General features: G+C 42.9%; 2 protein-coding genes across 2 annotated transcripts in view; one reads left to right on the top strand and one right to left on the bottom strand.

Annotated features, from left to right (window-relative positions):
- The window catches only part of LOC120726836 (lactose-binding lectin l-2-like), an 82,659-nt gene that overhangs the window by 60,271 nt on the left and 2,965 nt on the right, over positions 1 to 19,423 (bottom strand). The gene's annotated exons all lie outside the window — the stretch shown is intronic.
- LOC120726835 (tigger transposable element-derived protein 1-like) lies at positions 17,610 to 18,888 on the top strand. Its single transcript, XM_040020813.1, has 2 exons — positions 17,610 to 17,824; positions 17,976 to 18,888. The coding sequence occupies exons 1-2, from the start codon at positions 17,733 to 17,735 to the stop codon at positions 18,886 to 18,888; spliced, it is 1,005 nt and encodes a 334-aa protein (XP_039876747.1). The 5' UTR covers positions 17,610 to 17,732.

Raw genomic sequence — 19,423 nt, 5'->3', positions numbered from 1 at the left:
AAATACTTTACTGAGAGCAAATACAAGGTGAGCTTCTCCAGATTACAATGGCTTAGGAGAAGTACATCTACCTAGGACGCTGACCATATTAGATGGTAAGTCCTGTGTTTAAAAGGATTGTAGCGATTCAATCCATTTCAAAAGCAATAAGAATTGTTTTATTTTTGGAATGACGTAATATTGCTGTCAGTAGATACTTAAATTAGTGCGCGGTTTTCCACTGTCAGCAATGTGGGTACAAATGCATGTCATTGGTATTAATGCATATGAATGGACTGTGACTGGACTGATGATGTGGAGCAAGTGTGACTGACTTGAAATTGAGAAGACGGTAACTATTTTAGGATTAGTCACTTCTAATGCCTAATCCACCCCAAACAGTAAAAAAATGTGGATGTATGTGTTATTGTTTGCTTGTTTTGCAGGAGCAGGAGGACGGCAGAGACTGGAAGTCCACATGAGTGTGGGCGGGCCTTGCCGACTTGACCCTTTAGTTGCCACTTTTCTGTGTTACTGATTTTGTGTGGAGGAAACTGTGTTTTACTGGCTGCTTGTTGGTTATAGTAACACAGTACAGTGGGAAAATGTGTATTCAATGTACATTGAATACACATTTTAACACATACTGTGTTACAATCAGTATCACTCCTTTCACAGAAAAGGAGGGCTGACCACATGATTTACAGCAGCACCTCTGGAATCTGTTGATCCAGACCTGACCTCCGGACGCTCCGCTGCTAATGTTTTTTTTTTTTCTGAGGGTCTTTGTGGAGGATTTGGCATCACACAGGCAGACATGAGTGAAATGAAGCAGGTTGTGTAGTGATTACAGAACATCTTAGTGTTGGGCTCATTATCATATCACTGTTGAGCTCATAGTGTGAAAACAAGTGAGTGACATTACTTAAGAAAAGTCACTGGTTACAGTAGTTTTGATTAAACAGATGGGATGATCCATGATTTGGGGAAATTATGGCAACAGTAGTGGTTTTAATGATTTGGGGAAATAAACTGCACATGGCACACTTGTGTCTGTGTTGTTGGATGCCTTATTACTCCTATGACCCTACAGTTGTTTGCAAGTCTGAAGTTTGTATTTACTCACTGATTTTGGTTTCTAGGTAATTGTGGTGTGGATGCAGGCTCCAGGCGGAGCCAAGAGTTAGACCCACTTAACATGACATTAATACTAATTTTATTCTCTAACACAGGGTTTACAGGGCTAGAGGACAACAGCACTCTACCCTTTTCCGGTTGAGGACCATGGCCTAAGATTTGGAGGTGCTGATTCTCATTTCCACTGGTTCACACTTGGCTGCAAACTGTTCCAGTGCGAGTTGGAGGCCATCACCTGATGAATCCAACAAAAGCGCATCATCCAAAAGCAGAGATGAGAGTCTGAGACCCAAGTGAAAGTGTCGGCCACTTGGCTGTGCCCAGAAATTCTGTCCGTAAAAGTTATGAACAGAATCGATGCCAGTGCTGCCCTAACCCTAATCATTAAAGTTACACTTTATTATAAATTCAACATGATGTCACAAAGTTTGCAGATATCTTAAGACCAGTTTTATTAATATACTCTGGATTGCAATCAGAAATAAATCTTCTTTTATTAATTTTATTAAAGGACAAAACACACCAATGCCATTTACTGAGAAAGTTTCACAGACAGGTAGAGATGGTGGTAGATGGCTTCCTATATGTAGAGGGAAGGTCCTTATTTTGTCACTAGCTGTGACGATAGTTTAAATGTAATGCAAATGATGGCGTTAGCTGAACAACAAGCACTGAAAAAATGTAACGTTGTCCTAAAGTACAAAGAAGATTTTTTTTCATAACAGTGTTGTGTAAATACCTTCTGTCAATTTCTTCCAAAAGAGTTTGAATCATAGCAGGGCACAGACAGTGATATTTGGGCCGAGGTGTGGAAGTGGATGGCTTTCTGTGGGGAGTTGGAGCTGTTTGAATGGATTGAAAGAATCTGCTGTGATGCTCTGGACTCTCTTACCTGTGTGTAAAAGTTCCTTTTGGTCTTAAAATTACTGCAGTGATTTACAAGAAATGTCCAGTATTTATATTGGGTTTTTTTTTTGTTTGTTTAATCCACAACAACAAGTGGTTCACAGCAGATAATTTACTGCATTTTAAAATTTTGCAATCCATATGTTATTAGTAAAATTCCTGGTAAGAAATCTACGTAACAAATTTCACAAATCGTTTGTTTATTATTTATTGTTTATTTATCTATTCATTGTCAGTCTTAAGAAGGCGGGGAGGGCATTCAGATGGTCCCTGCCAGCTTCATGCAGTTTCCCATAAATTTGACCTGGTTGTTAATAATCTCTTGCTTCCACACTTTGAAAACTTCATAGTCTGTGGGGACTGGGAGAGCTGTTTTGCATTGTTGCTCATAAGACCAGGCTGAATGTTAATAACATGTTAATTCCCTCCTACCATCTCAGCACATGGAGTTTTTGCACCTATAAACGAACTACCTAGTGCAGCTAATGTTAAATTTTCTATTATGGTAAAATCTTTATTCTTGTACTGCTAATAACATGTCCTTTGTCAGACTGGAATCTGTCCAGGGTGTACCCTGCATCTCACCCTATGGTAGCTCAGACAGGCCAGTTTACTTAATTTGATAAAATAGCAGCCACATTAAACACGAGTAATGTTCAAGCATGTAGCCAGTCATTAGTTTGGAAGTGTGGGAGTAGTAGTAAATAGACTGATTCTTATATAGTGCCTTTCTACTCTAGCGGAGTACTCAAAGCACTCTATACAACATGCACATAGTGCTTTCTAACTACATTCACATTTCTGATGGATGCATCAGAGAGCAACTCGGGTTAGTGTCTTGCCCAAGGATACTTGGCATACTGGAGGAGCCAGGGATCCTTACGATCACTGGATGACTGCTCCTACCGCCTGAGCTACAGCCAGTGGAATCATAAATCAGATATAGCTACCTAACATTAACTGGTTGGCCAAACAAGCTGATTAACTATAAGTACTAAAGCAACAGATTTCATGATGTACACATGCTAATACAAGTCACTCTCTAGTGTCTGCAAACAGCTGAACAGATGTGCTTGTAGTGATTATTTATTGTCTTCTATTGTTCAGCTGTTCCTGGAGATAATTTGTCTCAGTTTATGAGTCATATTGACACAGTCAGCAGAAGAGCAGGTCAGTGCTGCGCTGCTGTTCGCAAATGTTAAACTAGAAGTGTACTTGAACTTCTTGAGTCAGATTCATCTCCTTGACTCACTTTCAGAGTCAAAGAGTGTTAGCTGAGAACTGTAGATCCCTAAATTGACACCCAGTGTCTTGTTTTTGTTTATAAACTTCAGAGTGGTTGTTGTAGTTGTCATAATATGAAATTAAATAAAGCTTTTGCACAGCTACAAAGACGATAAACAGGTCAGCAAAGAACTTCATGTCCCTTGAAGTTCTACCTAACTTAACATTCATGTGTCACATGAATCTTAGAATAGATTTTTTTAGTAATGTGTTTTTATTTCAGTTTACTACAAATAAATAACAAATATAGCCTTTTGCTTACATGTTAGCAGTCTGTTAAGAGTTAGAAGAATAGTCCACACACACACACACACACACACACACACACAAAAAAAAAAAAAAAAAAAAAAAAAATCCAACACTTTAACAATGGCTCGTAAAGCAAAATATGCTTGTGTTGATTTCCTCCATTACAGCGTTTAAGAGCCGGTTGATCGTCGTCACACTCACTTAATCTACTGCTGCCCTCAACTGGCTACAAAACATGGTTACATCTTAATTGTTAAATCCCTGAAGAATTCACTGAGGTGTGTGTTTTTTATGTCTCGGTCATGTACAAGTTAAGCTTTAAAAGGACTAATACAGGGCCTTTGTATGACAATTGATATGATTGTGACACACGCTAGGCACAGATACACCCACACACAGGTCGTTATCATCAGATCCCACGTTTATTGAGAGTGTCCACAGAATTAGGACACCGTCTGACAGCGGTCGGTTTCCCCAGCGTCCTCTCTCTCCACTCCTCTCCGACTCACTATATAAAGGGAAGGAAAACCACCATCAGTCCAAATCGCCATCAGCTGTTCTTACCAGCACCGCCCCGTTGAGCCCACTGCACCACTCCTCCCTGCAGCCGCGCGCCGGACCACACCTCCGCCACACACCCCACCGCCCGACTGAGGCCGGGAAGCCCACCGGCCGAACCTACTCCCCTCCCCGCGAGCGAGAGAGGAAATCGGCCACCGCCATCTGCGCCCCCGGCCTATGGACCACCTTGAACTTAAAGGGCTGCAAAGCCAGATACCACCGGGTGATCCGGGCGTCGGCATCCTTCATGCGGTGGAGCCACTGTAGCGGGGCGTGGTCCGAGCAGAGGTGAATGAGCGCCCCAGGAGGTAATAGCGAAGGGAGTCGACCGCCCACCCCGGATAGCCAAGCACTCTTTCTCCACGGTGCTGTACCGTCTTTCACGCTCTGCCAGCTTCCGACTGATGTAGAGAATGGGACGGTCGGCCCCCCTCACCTGCTGGGACAAAACAGCCCCCAGCCCTCTGTTCGAGGCGTCAGTCTGCAGAACAAAAGGGAGGGAAAAGTTAGGAGTGTGAAGCAGCGGCTCCCCACAGAGAGCCTTTTTCACCTGCACAAACGCCGCCTGGCACGGCCCCGTCCACCGAACCAGATCTGGAGCACCCTTCCGGTAAGATCGGTTAAGGGGCTGGTCAGCTGCGCAAACCCTGGCACGAACCGGCGATAGTAACCTGCCAGCCCCAGAAACCGTCTCACCTCCTTTTTAGTCTTGGGCGCGGGCAGGATGCGATAGCCGTCGTCTTTTCCACCTGTGAACGCACCTGCCGCCCCCCCAAAGCGGTAGCCTCATGCACTCCGGGTGAAACGGCCCGATGAGGTCCATGCCAATGCGCCCAAACGGGACCTCTATGGTGGAAGCGGACGCAAAGGCGCTTTTGGTATGGCCGGATGATTAACAAGTGGCAGTCGGGCAGGACGCGCACCAGGCTCGCGGGACGGTGGCACCTGACCCATCTCGCCGAACTCCACGAACTGCTCCAGCCCACCTTGTCCACCAGCAGCGTCGCCCTCTGACGATCCCGGCTGCAGCCAGCGTACGGCGCGTCATGCAGCTTCCGGGCCCAAGCAAACGGCCGATCCGCCACGGCCAGCCGACAGGCCCGGAACCGCCGGCGATGATCTTCAGCGGTGAGCCCCAACCTGTCCACCACCGCCCGGCTCACGTCCTGGAAGCTGCCCCTCGAAGCCGGCGGCAGACTCAGGGCCGCCGTCCGGGCCTCCCCCGACAGCAGAGGAGGCAAACGCGGAGCCCACTCCACCTGCGGCCACTGGCAGGCCTCCGCTGTGGCACGAAAAGTCTCCAGAAAAACCTGGGGGTCGTCCCCGTCCCCCATCTGGGGCACCACCACCGACAGCGGCGGCGGCTTCGGCGGGGCAGCGGCGGGGGCTTCGGCGGGGCAGCGGCGCCAACCAGCCGCTCCAGAACCAGAGTCTGCCGGTCCGTCTGCTCCTGCAGCGCAGCCAGGTGAGCCCGCTGGGCCGCCGCATGGTCGTGGCTCATCTTCGCCATCTCTGCCAGCATCTGCGCCAGAAACTGCAAAGGCTGGGCGGGCGGCGCAGCCTGCGGGTCGGACATCCCCACACCGGCAGGCTCCTGGGTTTCGGCACCACTTGTGACACACGCTAGGCACAGATACACCCACACGCAGGTCGTTATCATCAGATCCCATGTTTATTGAGAGTGTCCACAGAATAATAGCAGAACACCGTCTGACAGCGGTCGGTTTCCCCAGCGTCCTCTCTCTCCGCTCCTCTCCGACTCACTATGTAAAGGGAAGGAAAATCAGTCCAAATCGCCATCAGCTGTTCTTACCGGCACCGCCCCGTTGAGCCCACTGCACCACTCCTCCCCTGCAGCCGCGCGCCGGACCACACCTCCGCCACAATGATATTTGCAAACAGTTAGTTTTGCTAACTTGTGACCTGTGTGTAGCTGCATTTTAGCTCAAATTTACCTAAATTTTAAATAATAAATTAAAAATTCTACTTCAAAAGCATAAGGAGTAAATATTTGAAATGCCAGCCATCCAGGACCTCTACAGACAGCATTGTATGAGGAAGGCACAATTACTGTTCACACTGTACATGTATTTATTCTACTCTTTCTTATTGATATATATTTCCTTATTTTTATAGTTTACTTTTTAAATGCTGCCTTATGTGCAAGTTTGAGAGGGCTCTGAGCCTAAAAATTTCATTGCCAGTAATGACGTGCCATTGTTACCTGTATATGACAAAATAAAACTTTAAGACTTTATCAATTACCCTTTGCACTTATTTGACAAGCAAGGTACTAAAATTTATAAACACCTAAACACAAACAGATTTAAACATATATTATCAAATTGTTAATATGAGTACAAGAACATTAAAAGAGGGAGACAATGCCAAAATCTAGTCAAAAACATACAAACACAAAAGGTACATTTCACAGAAACTCATTGATAGAAAAATCCTCATTCATGCCTCTCGAGTGTGAAGTCTTTAAACGAAATATCCAGAATGCTTCTCTTTTTATCTGATAAAATTAATGTTACCACCTCTTTGACTCATCTGTTTATCATGAGTGCCTACACATTAAACAACTTAAACATTATAAATGGCTTCAAGCTCACATTGAGGCCTGTGGGGCGCTATCAGCCACTGAGACAACAAGACAAATTTATGTGTTATCATATATGAATCTTTCATAACTTTAAGGCTGCCTGTTTATTTAAGGGAGATGAACAATACATTATAATTGTACATAGATGATATATTAATCTTCAGAAGAACATAGTTCTGCAGCACATCATGTACAGATAAGCGAGCCATCAGAGGTCTTATTTTCTTCTTACCAAGCAAGTGTCTCTGTCAGTGGACTCAACACCAGGCTGCAAGTACACAATAAATTAACTAATTCCTAGTAATACACAAAAGGCTTTCTGTTGGACACATAAATCAAAACAGAAGACAAAGAAAATCATGAGATGCCAAAGAACTTAATAGTTTTTAAGCAGTAACATTTTCTTTGGACTTCCAGGAGAACGTGACTGGTTTTGCTTGTAATTGTATATTTATGGTATGATCAAAGGCCTTTACCGCATAATGATTAAACAAACAGGAAAGGTCACAGTAACAGAAAGAGACAAATAAGATGCGCTCTAGTAACAAGAGCGAGCTAATTCCCTGCATTAAAGAGAATTAGCTCTCATTCTCTTTAAGTTTTTCTATAAATTTAATAAGGAAGAGCTTTGTTCTTTCCTTTGGAGGCGATTTTAGGTTTTTTAGGGGGGTCAGCCCCAATGATAATCTCATGCATACAGTGCTAAATAATTAATATTAATGGAATTGCTGTTTGTCATCACCCCTTTTCACATTTGCAAACTTTCAAAAGCAGCCTAATTAATTGGACGACCTTTCCCACGGTGTAAACAGATGTCGTCATTTTTGTCTGTCATATTCTGGGTCCACTGAAGGAGTAGTTTTGTAACGTTTTTGATGTCCACTGAACAGCTACTGTTGATGTCCGTGCAATCTTAGGTGATGAATAGGTGAGCAGATAACCTGCACCTTTTCCCAGGCTTGCTCACACACCTGCAACTCATTGCTTTATTCTGTACTGTGTATTTAAGGACTAGCTGTGGCAACGTGTCTTCACTATGGTGGCAAATTGGCTAAACTTGTTTGATGATGACTTTTGTAAATTCTGTTCAGTCGCCTTTGTGTCTTGTCTGCTTACTAATTACCCACCTGAAGTTCCTGCCTCACTCACTGAGAAATGCACCTGCCTGGAGTCAAAGACCTGCAACTTCACTAGTACAGCAACGACACTCAGGCTTTGTAAATTTTGGAAACAAGTGGTGAGTTTTGCTTGTGTTTCCATCTGTGTATCTTGTATGTATGTAGCTCTAAAATTAGATGTGATAGTTAGCACTCAGTAGCTTTACTCTAAGTTCATTTGAATGCAAGAACACACCCAGAGCCAGATCGAAAAGCTTTAATCATGAGATGCACACTGTCGTTATATCACTGGCTGGATTCATTCATGAAGCTTAATGTACAGCTTGGATTCAATATCAGACAGTTCAGCTTCTTCTAAAATGTCACAAAACTATGATAAAATTAAAGATTTTGACAGAATAACATCTAGATTTAGAATTAAGGTATGACTTCACATCGGTGATATTTACAGTTTTGATCCAGAAATTATTAACATGAAAGTCTTTGAATATGTAAGGTTCTCAGTTGCTATGGGCAAGCAACACGAGTAGCATAAACAGAGGTATAAGTTGCAGAACACGGTACATCATAGTTGTTGTGACCACAGTGTTCAGCTCCTCCTTCGTTGTCTGGTTGTCTTGCATGCCAGTAGACAAAACTCACTGCACAACCATCAGACCACATCCATCTGCCTTCTTTATGGAGGTCACTCAGTCCAATCCAGGTCCATCCCTCAGCATGGTCAAAGTTCTTAATCAAAGATTTAACAAACTCTTCTTCCTCCTGGCTGTAGATGGACACCAGGTTGGCTCACTGTGACACACAGTAGAGCTCTGCATCAGCCCAGCTCATGTGTGTGGCCACCGCGTTACTGTTACTTGTAACGTGTTACTGTATTCTGATTACTTTTTTCAAGTAACGAGTAAAGTAAGGGATTACTATTGCAAAAACGGTAATTAGATTACCGTTACTTTCCCGTAGGAACGCTGCGTTACTGCGTTACTAAAACCGTGATTTTTTTGCGAGAATGTCTCACGACAGTGAAGCAAGCCAGTGTGCTGTTAGTGACAACCATAGCTGGACTGGCCATCGGGCATACCGGGCATTTGCCCGGTGGGCCGCTGGCGATTTTTTGTTTTTATGGGCCGATGGATTTTTTTTTTTTAATTAATTAAATTTTTTTTAGGAAGGGTATATATAATGAAAGGTGTTGGATTGGCCAATTGGTCATGATCGACTCTGGGCTGGACCAATTACAGCCGAGGAGGCCGGATGCACCCTCCCCCTTGTTTAGCAATCACGTGATTTTCGCGCATTGCATGCCGGGAACTCGTGGCAAAACAATCCAAGTACCGCATCAAATGCAAGCATTTGCAGCACCGCAAAACGTTCATTCTCCGATTCCAATACCTTCTTGTTTTTTCTTTGCCGCACAAAAAAGGAATGTACAAAACAAAAGGAGAACAATGCCGGTCCGTACAAAGACAGACTCGACGAAAAGACAAAGAAAAGATACGAGGAAAAAAATCAAAGGAGTGAAAGGGTCAGACCCTTACGTGCACACAGAGTGGACAAAAGACGTTAGCGTGCTGCCCAACTTTCACCACGCTCATATTTATATTATACGGTTCTTTGAGTGAGTGCATACACTCATGAAGTTTAGTAACTTCAGGTCACTGCAACAAGACCAGGTACAGCTTACCGACGGATGGGTGCAGGACCTTGAAATGCACCGTGTAGAACGAAGACCATCGTACGAACAAAGGTAAGTTTACCAGTCTCACATATCGTCTTCATAAATACACATTCGTTAACCGTTTATTAATATAACCTTTGAGCTCAATGGTAATTAATTAGTAGTGGAAATAATTTTCTGGTAGCATTACAGAAATGTAGCAGTGACAATAATATTGTACGTTGTAATCGCACTGGGGCAATTAGTGATACAAAACAACTGTTTTTCCTGTGAATAAAAGTATATGTTTTTGTCAATGTACCATGGTAATAACAAGCGAAACGCAATATTGTGTCAGGACAATTCACTATTTATGCACAATAAACAAAGGAGCATAGCGCGACAATTTCTGTTCAGCGCCAGACTTGCTTGTAACCTATATCACCAATTATGTTATGAAAATGACGTGTTAACTACAACAGAAGACTGACCTTTGTGGGAATGCTTGGAGCAGACTAACCTGTGAGCTGGAGTGTTCTGGGACGTTATATTTGGTATATCCAGACCATCCGTCGGCTCTTACTTCGGAAACATGGCTTAAAAAAATTTCTCTTCAACGACGTAATCCGATAAAAAAAAAAAAACGATCTCTTTACCCGTCGGCTTCCCGTGGCTGTCATGCGACCGGTGTTGTGCCAAAAAGTGATTGCCTGCCAAAAAGTGATTTCCAATGTTTCCGTGTATTTTTTATGTGTAATATCTTTACGTATGTTGGTAAATAGACTTCGGTGAACAGCGTTTTACAAAGGGGTTATATATAGAATTAAAAGATTATCTGTTTTTTCAAGTATCTTTATAACTCTGTGTTATTGTACTCACATATAAACCAATCCGGTCCTTTTTCCCCCACTTACAATATTTTTACAGAACTATTGTAATATTTGCTGCATTTCTGCTGTCTTTACTCTTACAAAAGACATTTTTAATGTTAATGAGATTTTTTTTAACTGCATAAATAAAGGTTCTATAAAAGTCGCTGCCAAAACTGATTGCGGCTTCTACCTTGTTACACGAATGTTGTTTGTGGCTCAATATGACTTGTGTCATCCATGAGGGATGCATTTTGACATATGTTTCACATATTATAGGCCAACAAGTTACTTATACCAGTTTAAATACGAGCAATCAGTTTTTGGCAAATACCGGAAATCAGTTTTTGGCAGACAATCACTTTTTGGCAACAACACCGGCTATTGCAGTTAATAATACAACAGCTTCTTGCCATTTTTTGTGTTCTTTTTATCGCTGTGGTAACTGAGTTCAATTGAAAGCCTGCGTGCGCTAGTACCTCTTGCCACAAGTTCCCAGAATCCTTTGCGGTTTTACCCCTGAATGACGTCACATTTTCAATCTTTATCCTGGTGGGCCGGTCTCTAGTCAAAATGCCCGGGCCGATTTTTTGTCCCAGTCCAGCCTTGGTCACAACAGCTGTGTGCAGATCAACAATGGATCACATATCGATTGTGGGAGAGAGTATGAGCTTGCTGCATTTAAAGCGTGGAAGTACTGACCTTACTTTGAGTTTGATTCCATAAAAAGTGAACAAAAACATTAGTGGTCCGTTGTGCGTGGGAAGAAAACTTCTTTTTATAGCGAAAAAAAAACCCCTAAACTACCAAGCAAGCACCGAGTGCGCAACGAAGTAATGGGAAAACTCACAGAGAAAGTCGCGGATTCTTCAACTGACTGCGGCACACCTGCACCAGGGTAACCTCGCCTACCGCAGTCCTGCTTTACAGGTGAAATAGAGCAACAGGACCTCTGAGTCTTTGGACTTTATTTATTTTCTGCTGTGGTTTTACTTGCATCTATTTGAAAGACTGAGGTGTAAACACAAAAAATATTTTATTTTATGTGCTGGAATGTTGTAGAAAATAGGTTTAAATGTTAAACTAATTATTCAAGTCAGAGAATGTTGCATATGTAATACTCTGATAAATATCAGTGGTATTTATTTTGTTTTCATGAGAATAAGTTAAAGAGGAAATTACGTTCATGGCGGGGCTAAAATTGATATAAATAAATGTATTAAAATGCATAAATAGTTGTGTTTAAAATCTGTTACGTTAAAGCATATGTCATGGAATGTGAAGGTCTTTAAGAAGAGAAGAGGTTTAACATTTTATTTTCTTACGCTACGTCATGCGAATTCACGACCTTGAGGTTTTACTTCCGGGGAGGGAAAAAAGGAAAACACAAGAGAGAAGAAGAGGAAGTAATGAAAATGGCGCAGACAGAGCAAAGACTCCGGGACCGCGTATGTCACCAAGGTTGAGGTGTTCAGTAGTGATGGCCAAATGAAGCTTTCTGAAGCATTGAAGCTTGTATTGAAAAACGGTCATTACTCGAAGCTTTTCAACACAGTCCTCTCTGGTGACATCTGGTGGCCAAAAATATGAAGAGCAGCTTGAATCCACAAAAAAAACCAACCGCTTCATTATGATTGCCCACTCTACAGAGTGGAATCCTGTCTGAATATTGGGCCTCCGTTGTGTTGCTTTGAACGTGTATTTTTTGGTGGTTAAGAAAATGTGTTTTATTTGTTTAATAAATAGTTTTGACCAGTAAACTCTCCTTGTTTAAATATGCACCATGGTGTGGTCTTTCTTTGCGTGTTGACTTCTTGATGTTGGTAAATACAATAATTGAAAAATACCACTTTACATATATATACATATAATAATGTAAAACACATTATGGAGTATGCTTCTGCTGTGAGGTCTGCCTCCATGCAGGTATGCAATTAATCGCCGGAGGGGGTGTATTTATAAATAATATTATATTAAGGAAATTTTCCCAGACATATTTTGACCTGGGGGTAGAATTGATTGTGAAATGGAAAAGGAAAATTGCCTTATGAACTTGCAAATTAAAAACATGATGCATGACGGTAACCCTTTTTCATTTTTATTTAAAAAGAGAATTTGTTCTAGTGTGCGATGGCCGAACCTGTTCCTTTTCGTGGAGATAATTTCTCCTGCCTTAAGGAAAATCCCTTCACATGGAACAGAAGAGGCTGGAGCGCACAGAAACTGGTAGAGATGCAGTTATACAGTCTACCTGGGCCCCACAAACTATCCAGCTAAAGAGAATAAAGAAATAAATTGCTGCACATTTGGCAGACTAACATTTCAGATTAATTAAACGATAAAATATATATTTTTACAACATTCCAGTAAAGAGTCAAGTGGAAGTTTTTCTAAAGTTATTTAATGATATTTATATTATGGAAGCAGATTTTGACATTTTACCTTTTTTCCCGTTTTCAGATATAATAAACACGCACAAAACAAAAGCAAAACGGCCAGAACACAAAGTTGGAAAACCCACCCGATTGACAAAAATCAACTCAAATACTCCCCACACAACAGAACCTCCTCTATTCCTCGCTGGCTCCAAATCTCTCAGTAGAATGATCAGTGGTTCGCTATCTGTCACCATCAAACCACTCCACAAATCCCGCGAATGATTCGCTTCCTTATAAACCATTGAATCAGATACTGAAGCAGTTAGGTTCTAAATGAAGCTTCGGACGTCACTGATCATGTGAAATGAATCAAGCTTCGATACAGTGCTTCTGAAGCAGTGTGTTGATTTTTTTTGACACACGCACCGGAGCTTCAGCTTCAAGCGGACCATCACTATTGTTTCAGCTACAACAAACCACCCAACTGTGGACTTTCCAGTTAATTATTCGGAGTGTTTGAGCCAGACTTTCTGGGTCCATTCGTGTCGGGTGAACATGAGGCAAGGTTGGTTTACGTTGGCTAGCTGGAGGCTAGCTAACACCACGGTCCTGCTGAAGGAGATTCCGCCTGAACGGACAGGAGGAGTTTTGGGGAGTCGTCTCGGCAAGAGAGCCGTTGACGGAGGACGATCGCTGCTACCGAGGGGACCCGGGGATTCGTTGCCCGCTGCGGCGAGTGGAGACGGTCGCTACCGCAACGATGCGAGTGATTCATGAGAGGTGGCCAAGACGTCACGGATACACGGAGGTATCGTTATTGCAAAGGGCTCCAACTAAAGCGCGCCAACCAAAATAGACTAGGAGTGCACTCCAAACAACTAAAAATAAACAGGTTGAGAAAAGAGAGACTAAAATCTATCCCCCGGGGTTATATTTATCTTCTGTATTTGTTCTTTTTCATAAACGAAAAGGGGTTTGAATGTGAATTTCCTGCAAATGCTTAATACATGTTCTAAACCTGAGATCTTGTGTTGGGGTTATTGCATGGTGTTTTATCATTTAAATATTCAGATGCATAAGTGTTTACCGGGCAAGTTGTATTTCCTCTAGCCTCCACCAGACTATTTAGACACGAGAATCATACGACACCCTAGACTGATATTTACTTTCGAGATGTATCTTTTATCACAGAATGTTTAACCAGGGGTTAAGACTCCACCTGAAAGCCTATAGGGGGGTCTTATCACACGAGCCAGTGGTAAAAGCGTTACACATATAATTAATTTTTGCTTGATGCATAAAGTTAAAAGATTAAAACTGATAAAACAAGATAAAAAAGAGACTTTTCCGTTTGATTACATTTTGTATGATGGATTATGCAGAAAAAGTAGAATTGGGCTGAAAGATCTATCGCTTTATCACCTCTTCAGGTTGTAAATCGTGTTTTTAAAAAGTACTAAGTAACTAAGTAATTAATTACTTTTGAAATAAGTAATCAGTAAAGTAACGGGATTACTTTTTTGGGGAAGTAATCAGTAATTAGTTACTGATTACTTTTTTCAAATAACTTGACCAACACTGCTGGGGAATAACGAGGGGAATGAGACACGGGAGGAGAGCACAGCTGAGACAAATCAGACATGACGAGACAAGGAAGCAAAGCTGAATACACTTACATGAGACACAAACCTTCAAAGTAAAACAGGAAGTACACAGAGACAGCCTGGAGGGAGAAAGAGAACATGGGGGAGCACATGACGGGATGAGGAAACACAGAACTCATGGAGTGGGAACAAAGCACAATACTCACATCACTATATCCACTTAGACACACAGAGGGAGACGGGGAGGTCATCTACGCAGAGGGAAACCTATTAAATACACAGGAAACTAAACAGAGTGTCATGGTCCTGGGTCGGTGACCCAGCGCTTTAAGTTTATTATTATCATTTTCCAATTTATTATCATGATTATTATTATTGTTTGAGTTCTACGTGTTATATTCGGTCTGCCTCTGAGTCTGCGTCTGTATCTGTCTGTCTATGGTGTCACCACGTCTGTTTGTGAATCTGTCTGTTTAGTTCAATGTCTTGTCTGGTTCCATGTGTCTGAGTTTCCTGTTTTATTGTGAAGGTCTGTGTCGTATGTGAGTGTGCTCAGTTTATGTTTCCCCTGTCTCGTCAGCTGTGATTTCTCCCAGGTGTGTTCCCCTCCTGTCTCTCATCCCTTGATTACTGCCATCTGTGTATTTAAGCCCTGTGTTTCTCTGTGTCAGTGTCGCGTCGTACCCTCAACTTGCTGTGTGTTTGTAATGTCCTGTCCTCCAGCGCCTCGGTTTAGAGTTTTGTTTTTGTAAGTTTTATTTCGTGAATTATTCCTCCAGCAATAAAGCTGCGTTTTCAGTTTATTCCCATCTCCAAGAGTCCTGCAATTTTGGGTCCACCACTTCTGCTTGCCTGCCACACAGCCAACCATGACACAGAGAAAACAGGAAACCTAAGAACACTGGACACTATGGAATAAACTAAGATACAAAGAGAACCTTAAACATCAAACATAATACAAAAGACACAAGGAACTCAAAATGCTGGGTCGAGAGACCCAAGATCCTGACAAAACTGGGGTAACTGCCATAGCTGGACTGGCCATCGGTCCAGCCGATGGTGATTTTTCGTTTTTATGGGCCGATGGGTTTTGTTTTTTGTTTTTTTCGTTTTTTTTCCCGTAACGGTATGAACACTAAATCAGAATCAGAATCAGAAAGGGGTTTATTGCCAAATGTTGAGCAGGTTTACAACATTAGGAAATTGCTGCGGTGCTTCAGTGCAAACATAGTGTCATAAAGATATAAAAATAAGAATAAGAATTAAAGTGCTACGTAGAAAGATATGTGCATGAGATATACATGAGATATATACATGGGAATAAGAATTAAGAGTGCTACGTAGAAAGATATATACATTAGTGCAGGTGGTGATCAGTGCCAAACATGGAATGATGCAGTGACCCAGCGTAGGGTCATGTGATAGTGGCGGGGACAGTCATATGGTTATTGTTCATGTGTCCAACAGCAGAGGGGAAGAAACTGTTCTTATGGCGAGAGGTTCTGGTGCGAATGGACCAGAGCCTCCTGCCTGAGGGGAGCAGGTCAAACAGACTGTGTCCAGGGTGAGAAGGGTCAGCTGAGATCCGAGCTGCACGCCGCAATGTCCTGGAGGTGTACAGGTCCTGCAGAGATGGGAGTCTGCAGCCAATCACCTTCTCAGCAGAGCGCACAACACGCTGCAGTCTCTGTTTGTCCCTGATAGTGGCTCCAGCGTACCACACGGTGATGGAGGAGGTGAGGATGGACTCGATGATAGCAGTGTAGAACTGCATCATCGTCCGTGTTGGCAGGTTGAATTTCTTCAGCTGCCTCAGGAAGTACATCCTCTGCTGGGCTTTCTTGATGACGGAGGTGATGGTGGGCTCCCACTTCAGGTCCTGGTAAAAGGTGGTGGATTGGCCGTATGCTGGGAGATGTGTAAAAATAACTCAATTGTTTGGTGGTGGCTATTGTGGAGCTTCCACAGATTCAGTAACATTAGCAAGTGGTGGAGGCCAGCAGATGCAACACGCTGGCAGGTGGATAACGGAAAGGCAGAAGGAGCAGAGACCCGAGGCGGTGAACTGAACTTCAGGTAGGAATGACCTGCAGTCTCTCTGGGTCAGATATAAACCAAGTTTAGGTGGAGTTTATTTTCGTTATGCTGACTTTTTACAGTCAGTTACAATAACTCGCACTGCGTACTAGCTAGCATGACGGAGTTTCTATACAGCTGGGCGGGGTGCTATAATATTATTGATGTTGAACTTGTTTTATCTTATTTTGTTCATAAGGTTAGTTATTAGAGTTTCCAACCGTCCCGTAAAAAACGGAATCGTCTCGTATTCAGAGAAAATATTACACGTTTTGTATTGAGGTGAAAAGGAACACAGTTTGTCCTGTACTTCAGCTACAATGAAAAAGACACAAAGCTGGATTTATTCTGTGTCTTTGCTGCACAGCTGCCTCTTCTTCATTCATTCTCCCCCCTCCCTCTCCTGTTTCTGCTTCAATCATGAAACTGATCAGTGATCAGCTGATCGGCTTTTCTCTCGTGTTTGTTTATCGCCCACTTTGCGCCAGAACCGGCGGATGTTGCGCTAAACACAGCAGCATGTTTAAGCTTGATCAGCTGTTGTTAGAATTTATTTAATATTAATTTCTAGTATCAGCTGATGTTCGCTGGAGCCACAGCTGTAAAAGCTGCTGGTCATGATATGGTTTGGTTATCTGGTGAGAGGGAAACATGAAGATGAAACCAGGAGATGTCCTTACTGAATCATCAGAGCTGAACAGGTGATGGAGAAACAGGTTTACCTTTTAGGTGACATGAATGAGTTGAAGGGAAGTTAGGAACTGTTTCTGAGACACAAATAACACCAGGATCCTTCTTTTATGTAGCTGACAGCTGGTAACTGTGCAGGGGCGGGTCTAGCAAAGTTTTGCCAGGGGGGCAGGTAGGGCATTAACAGGGAGAGGGGGGCACAAAGAAATACTTTTCTTTCTTATTGTGTCTCCTGAGGTCAACACTCAGGAGATATATTAAAAGAGGGACACACAGGAGGTCAAATCGGTTGGCTATAGTGGAACAGCTTCAGCAAAGAGAGTCTTCTCTGAGGAGGTGGAGAAGGAGCTAGCAGAGCATATCAAGAAGCTTGCAGAGCAGTTCCATGGCATTTCCCCAAAGAAATGCCGTGAACTGGCATCAGAATTGGCAGGCAGAAACAACATTCCTACTCCCAGCAACTGGACAGAGAAAGGTTTAGCCAGTAGGAAGTGCAAGAAACAACATTTCAGTAGGTTGGCACAGACTAATGTATTTTGTGTAGTTTACTACTTTACCATTACATTTTTTAGGTAAAGAATGGTTCAAGAATTTTTTGGCACGCCACCATCTCTCTTGCCGTATGCCTGAGGCAACATCTTTGGGAAGAGCTACAGCCTTCAATAAGACTACAGTTGGGGAGTTCTTTGACAATCTGGCTAAAGTGATCGACAGGTAACAGAAGTTATCTAATTGAAAACATTAATAACTATTTATGACAACTACAAACAACAGTTAAGTGAATAAATATGCGTACTCTCAGCTAACATTTTTTGCATTACTTAAAAATTTAACTAATCATCATTGCTCTTTTTTTGTTTGACAGGTATAAATTCCCCCCAAACATGATTTTTAATGTTGACGAAACAGGTGTAACAACAGTACAGACACCAAAGCAGGTAGTGGCAGAAAAAGGAAAAAAACAAGTGGGCTCCATCACATCTGCTGAAAGAGGCGAACTGGTGACTGTAGTCTGTGCTGTCAATGCGACTGGTAACGCAGTCCCTCCGATGTTTATCTTCCCAAGGGTTAGATACAAAGACCACTTCATTGCAGGAGCACCTCCGGGATCAATTGGTACCACTACAAGATCAGGCTGGATCAGTGAAGATGTCTTTGTTGTGTTCCTTGAACATCTGGTTCAGCAGACCAAGTGCTCCCCTGACCTGCCACTGCTGCTAATCATGGATAACCATGAAGCCCACATTTCACTGAAGGCTTTGGACATAGCAAAAACAAGTGGTATCGTAATGCTCACAATTCCACCCCACACTTCCCATCGCCTTCAGCCTCTGGATAAGTGTGTGTATGGTCCATTTAAAACCTATTACAACAGAGCTCTTGATGGCTGGATGAGGTCCAACCCAGGCAAAACTGCTAGCATATACCAAATTGCTGGTTGTGTGAATGATGCTTTCATGTCAGCAATGACACCACGAAATATCTCCTCAGGATTTAGAGCCACTGGGATTTTCCCTTACAACAGAGATATCTTCTCTGATGCAGAGTTTGAGCCATCCATGGTGTCAGACAGGCCCAACCTGGAGCAGCAGCCTGCCGCTGAAGGTGTTGCACCTGTGGTTTCAGCCTCTCTTTCTGCTGAGCTACCTTCACCAGACCCTGTACATGCATGTGGTTCACGAAGTGACCCCAACCATGCTCGATATGTGTCTCCCACTGATATTCTACCCTTACCCAAAGTCAGCAGCCCAGGAAACAAACAAATCGAAAGCGTGTGAAGACACGAATCCTGACTGATACACCTGAAAAGCAGGCAATTGAGAGAGCCCATGAAGAAAGGACAAATAAACTGAAAGGCAAAAAAGAAATAATCCACAAAAAGCAAGGAATGTGGAAGAGGAAACAAACCCAGACAAAAATTGCAGTGGAAAGCAGCTCTGAGGAGAGTGATGTTCCCATCCCATTTGAAGACACTTCTGAGTATGAGAGTTCCAGCGATGAAAGAAGTGAACCAGATGTCTCAGACCTGGTAGTTGGTGACTTTGTCATCGTAAGATTTGCATCCAAATCCAGGAGCCACCATTACATTGGCCTGGTTGACAGCTTTGCAGACAACGAAGTGAGTGCCAGATTTCTCAGAAGAATCCGAGGGATCACTAGCAGTAAGAAACCCACGTTTGTGTTCAAGGAAAATGATGAAGCATCTTTCCCACGCAAGGATGTGCTGAAGAAGCTACCTCAACCTCAACAGGCTGGAGGAACTGCAAGGAGGGAGCAACAGTTCATATTCCCCTGCAACCTTGATCATTGGAA

The sequence above is a fragment of the Simochromis diagramma genome, unplaced genomic scaffold (assembly GCF_900408965.1).
Source record: "Simochromis diagramma unplaced genomic scaffold, fSimDia1.1 OVJJ01000753.1, whole genome shotgun sequence".
NCBI lineage: Eukaryota > Metazoa > Chordata > Actinopteri > Cichliformes > Cichlidae > Simochromis > Simochromis diagramma.
The sequence above is the reverse complement of the archived record's forward strand: the minus strand, read 5'-3'. Positions and strand labels throughout refer to the sequence as shown.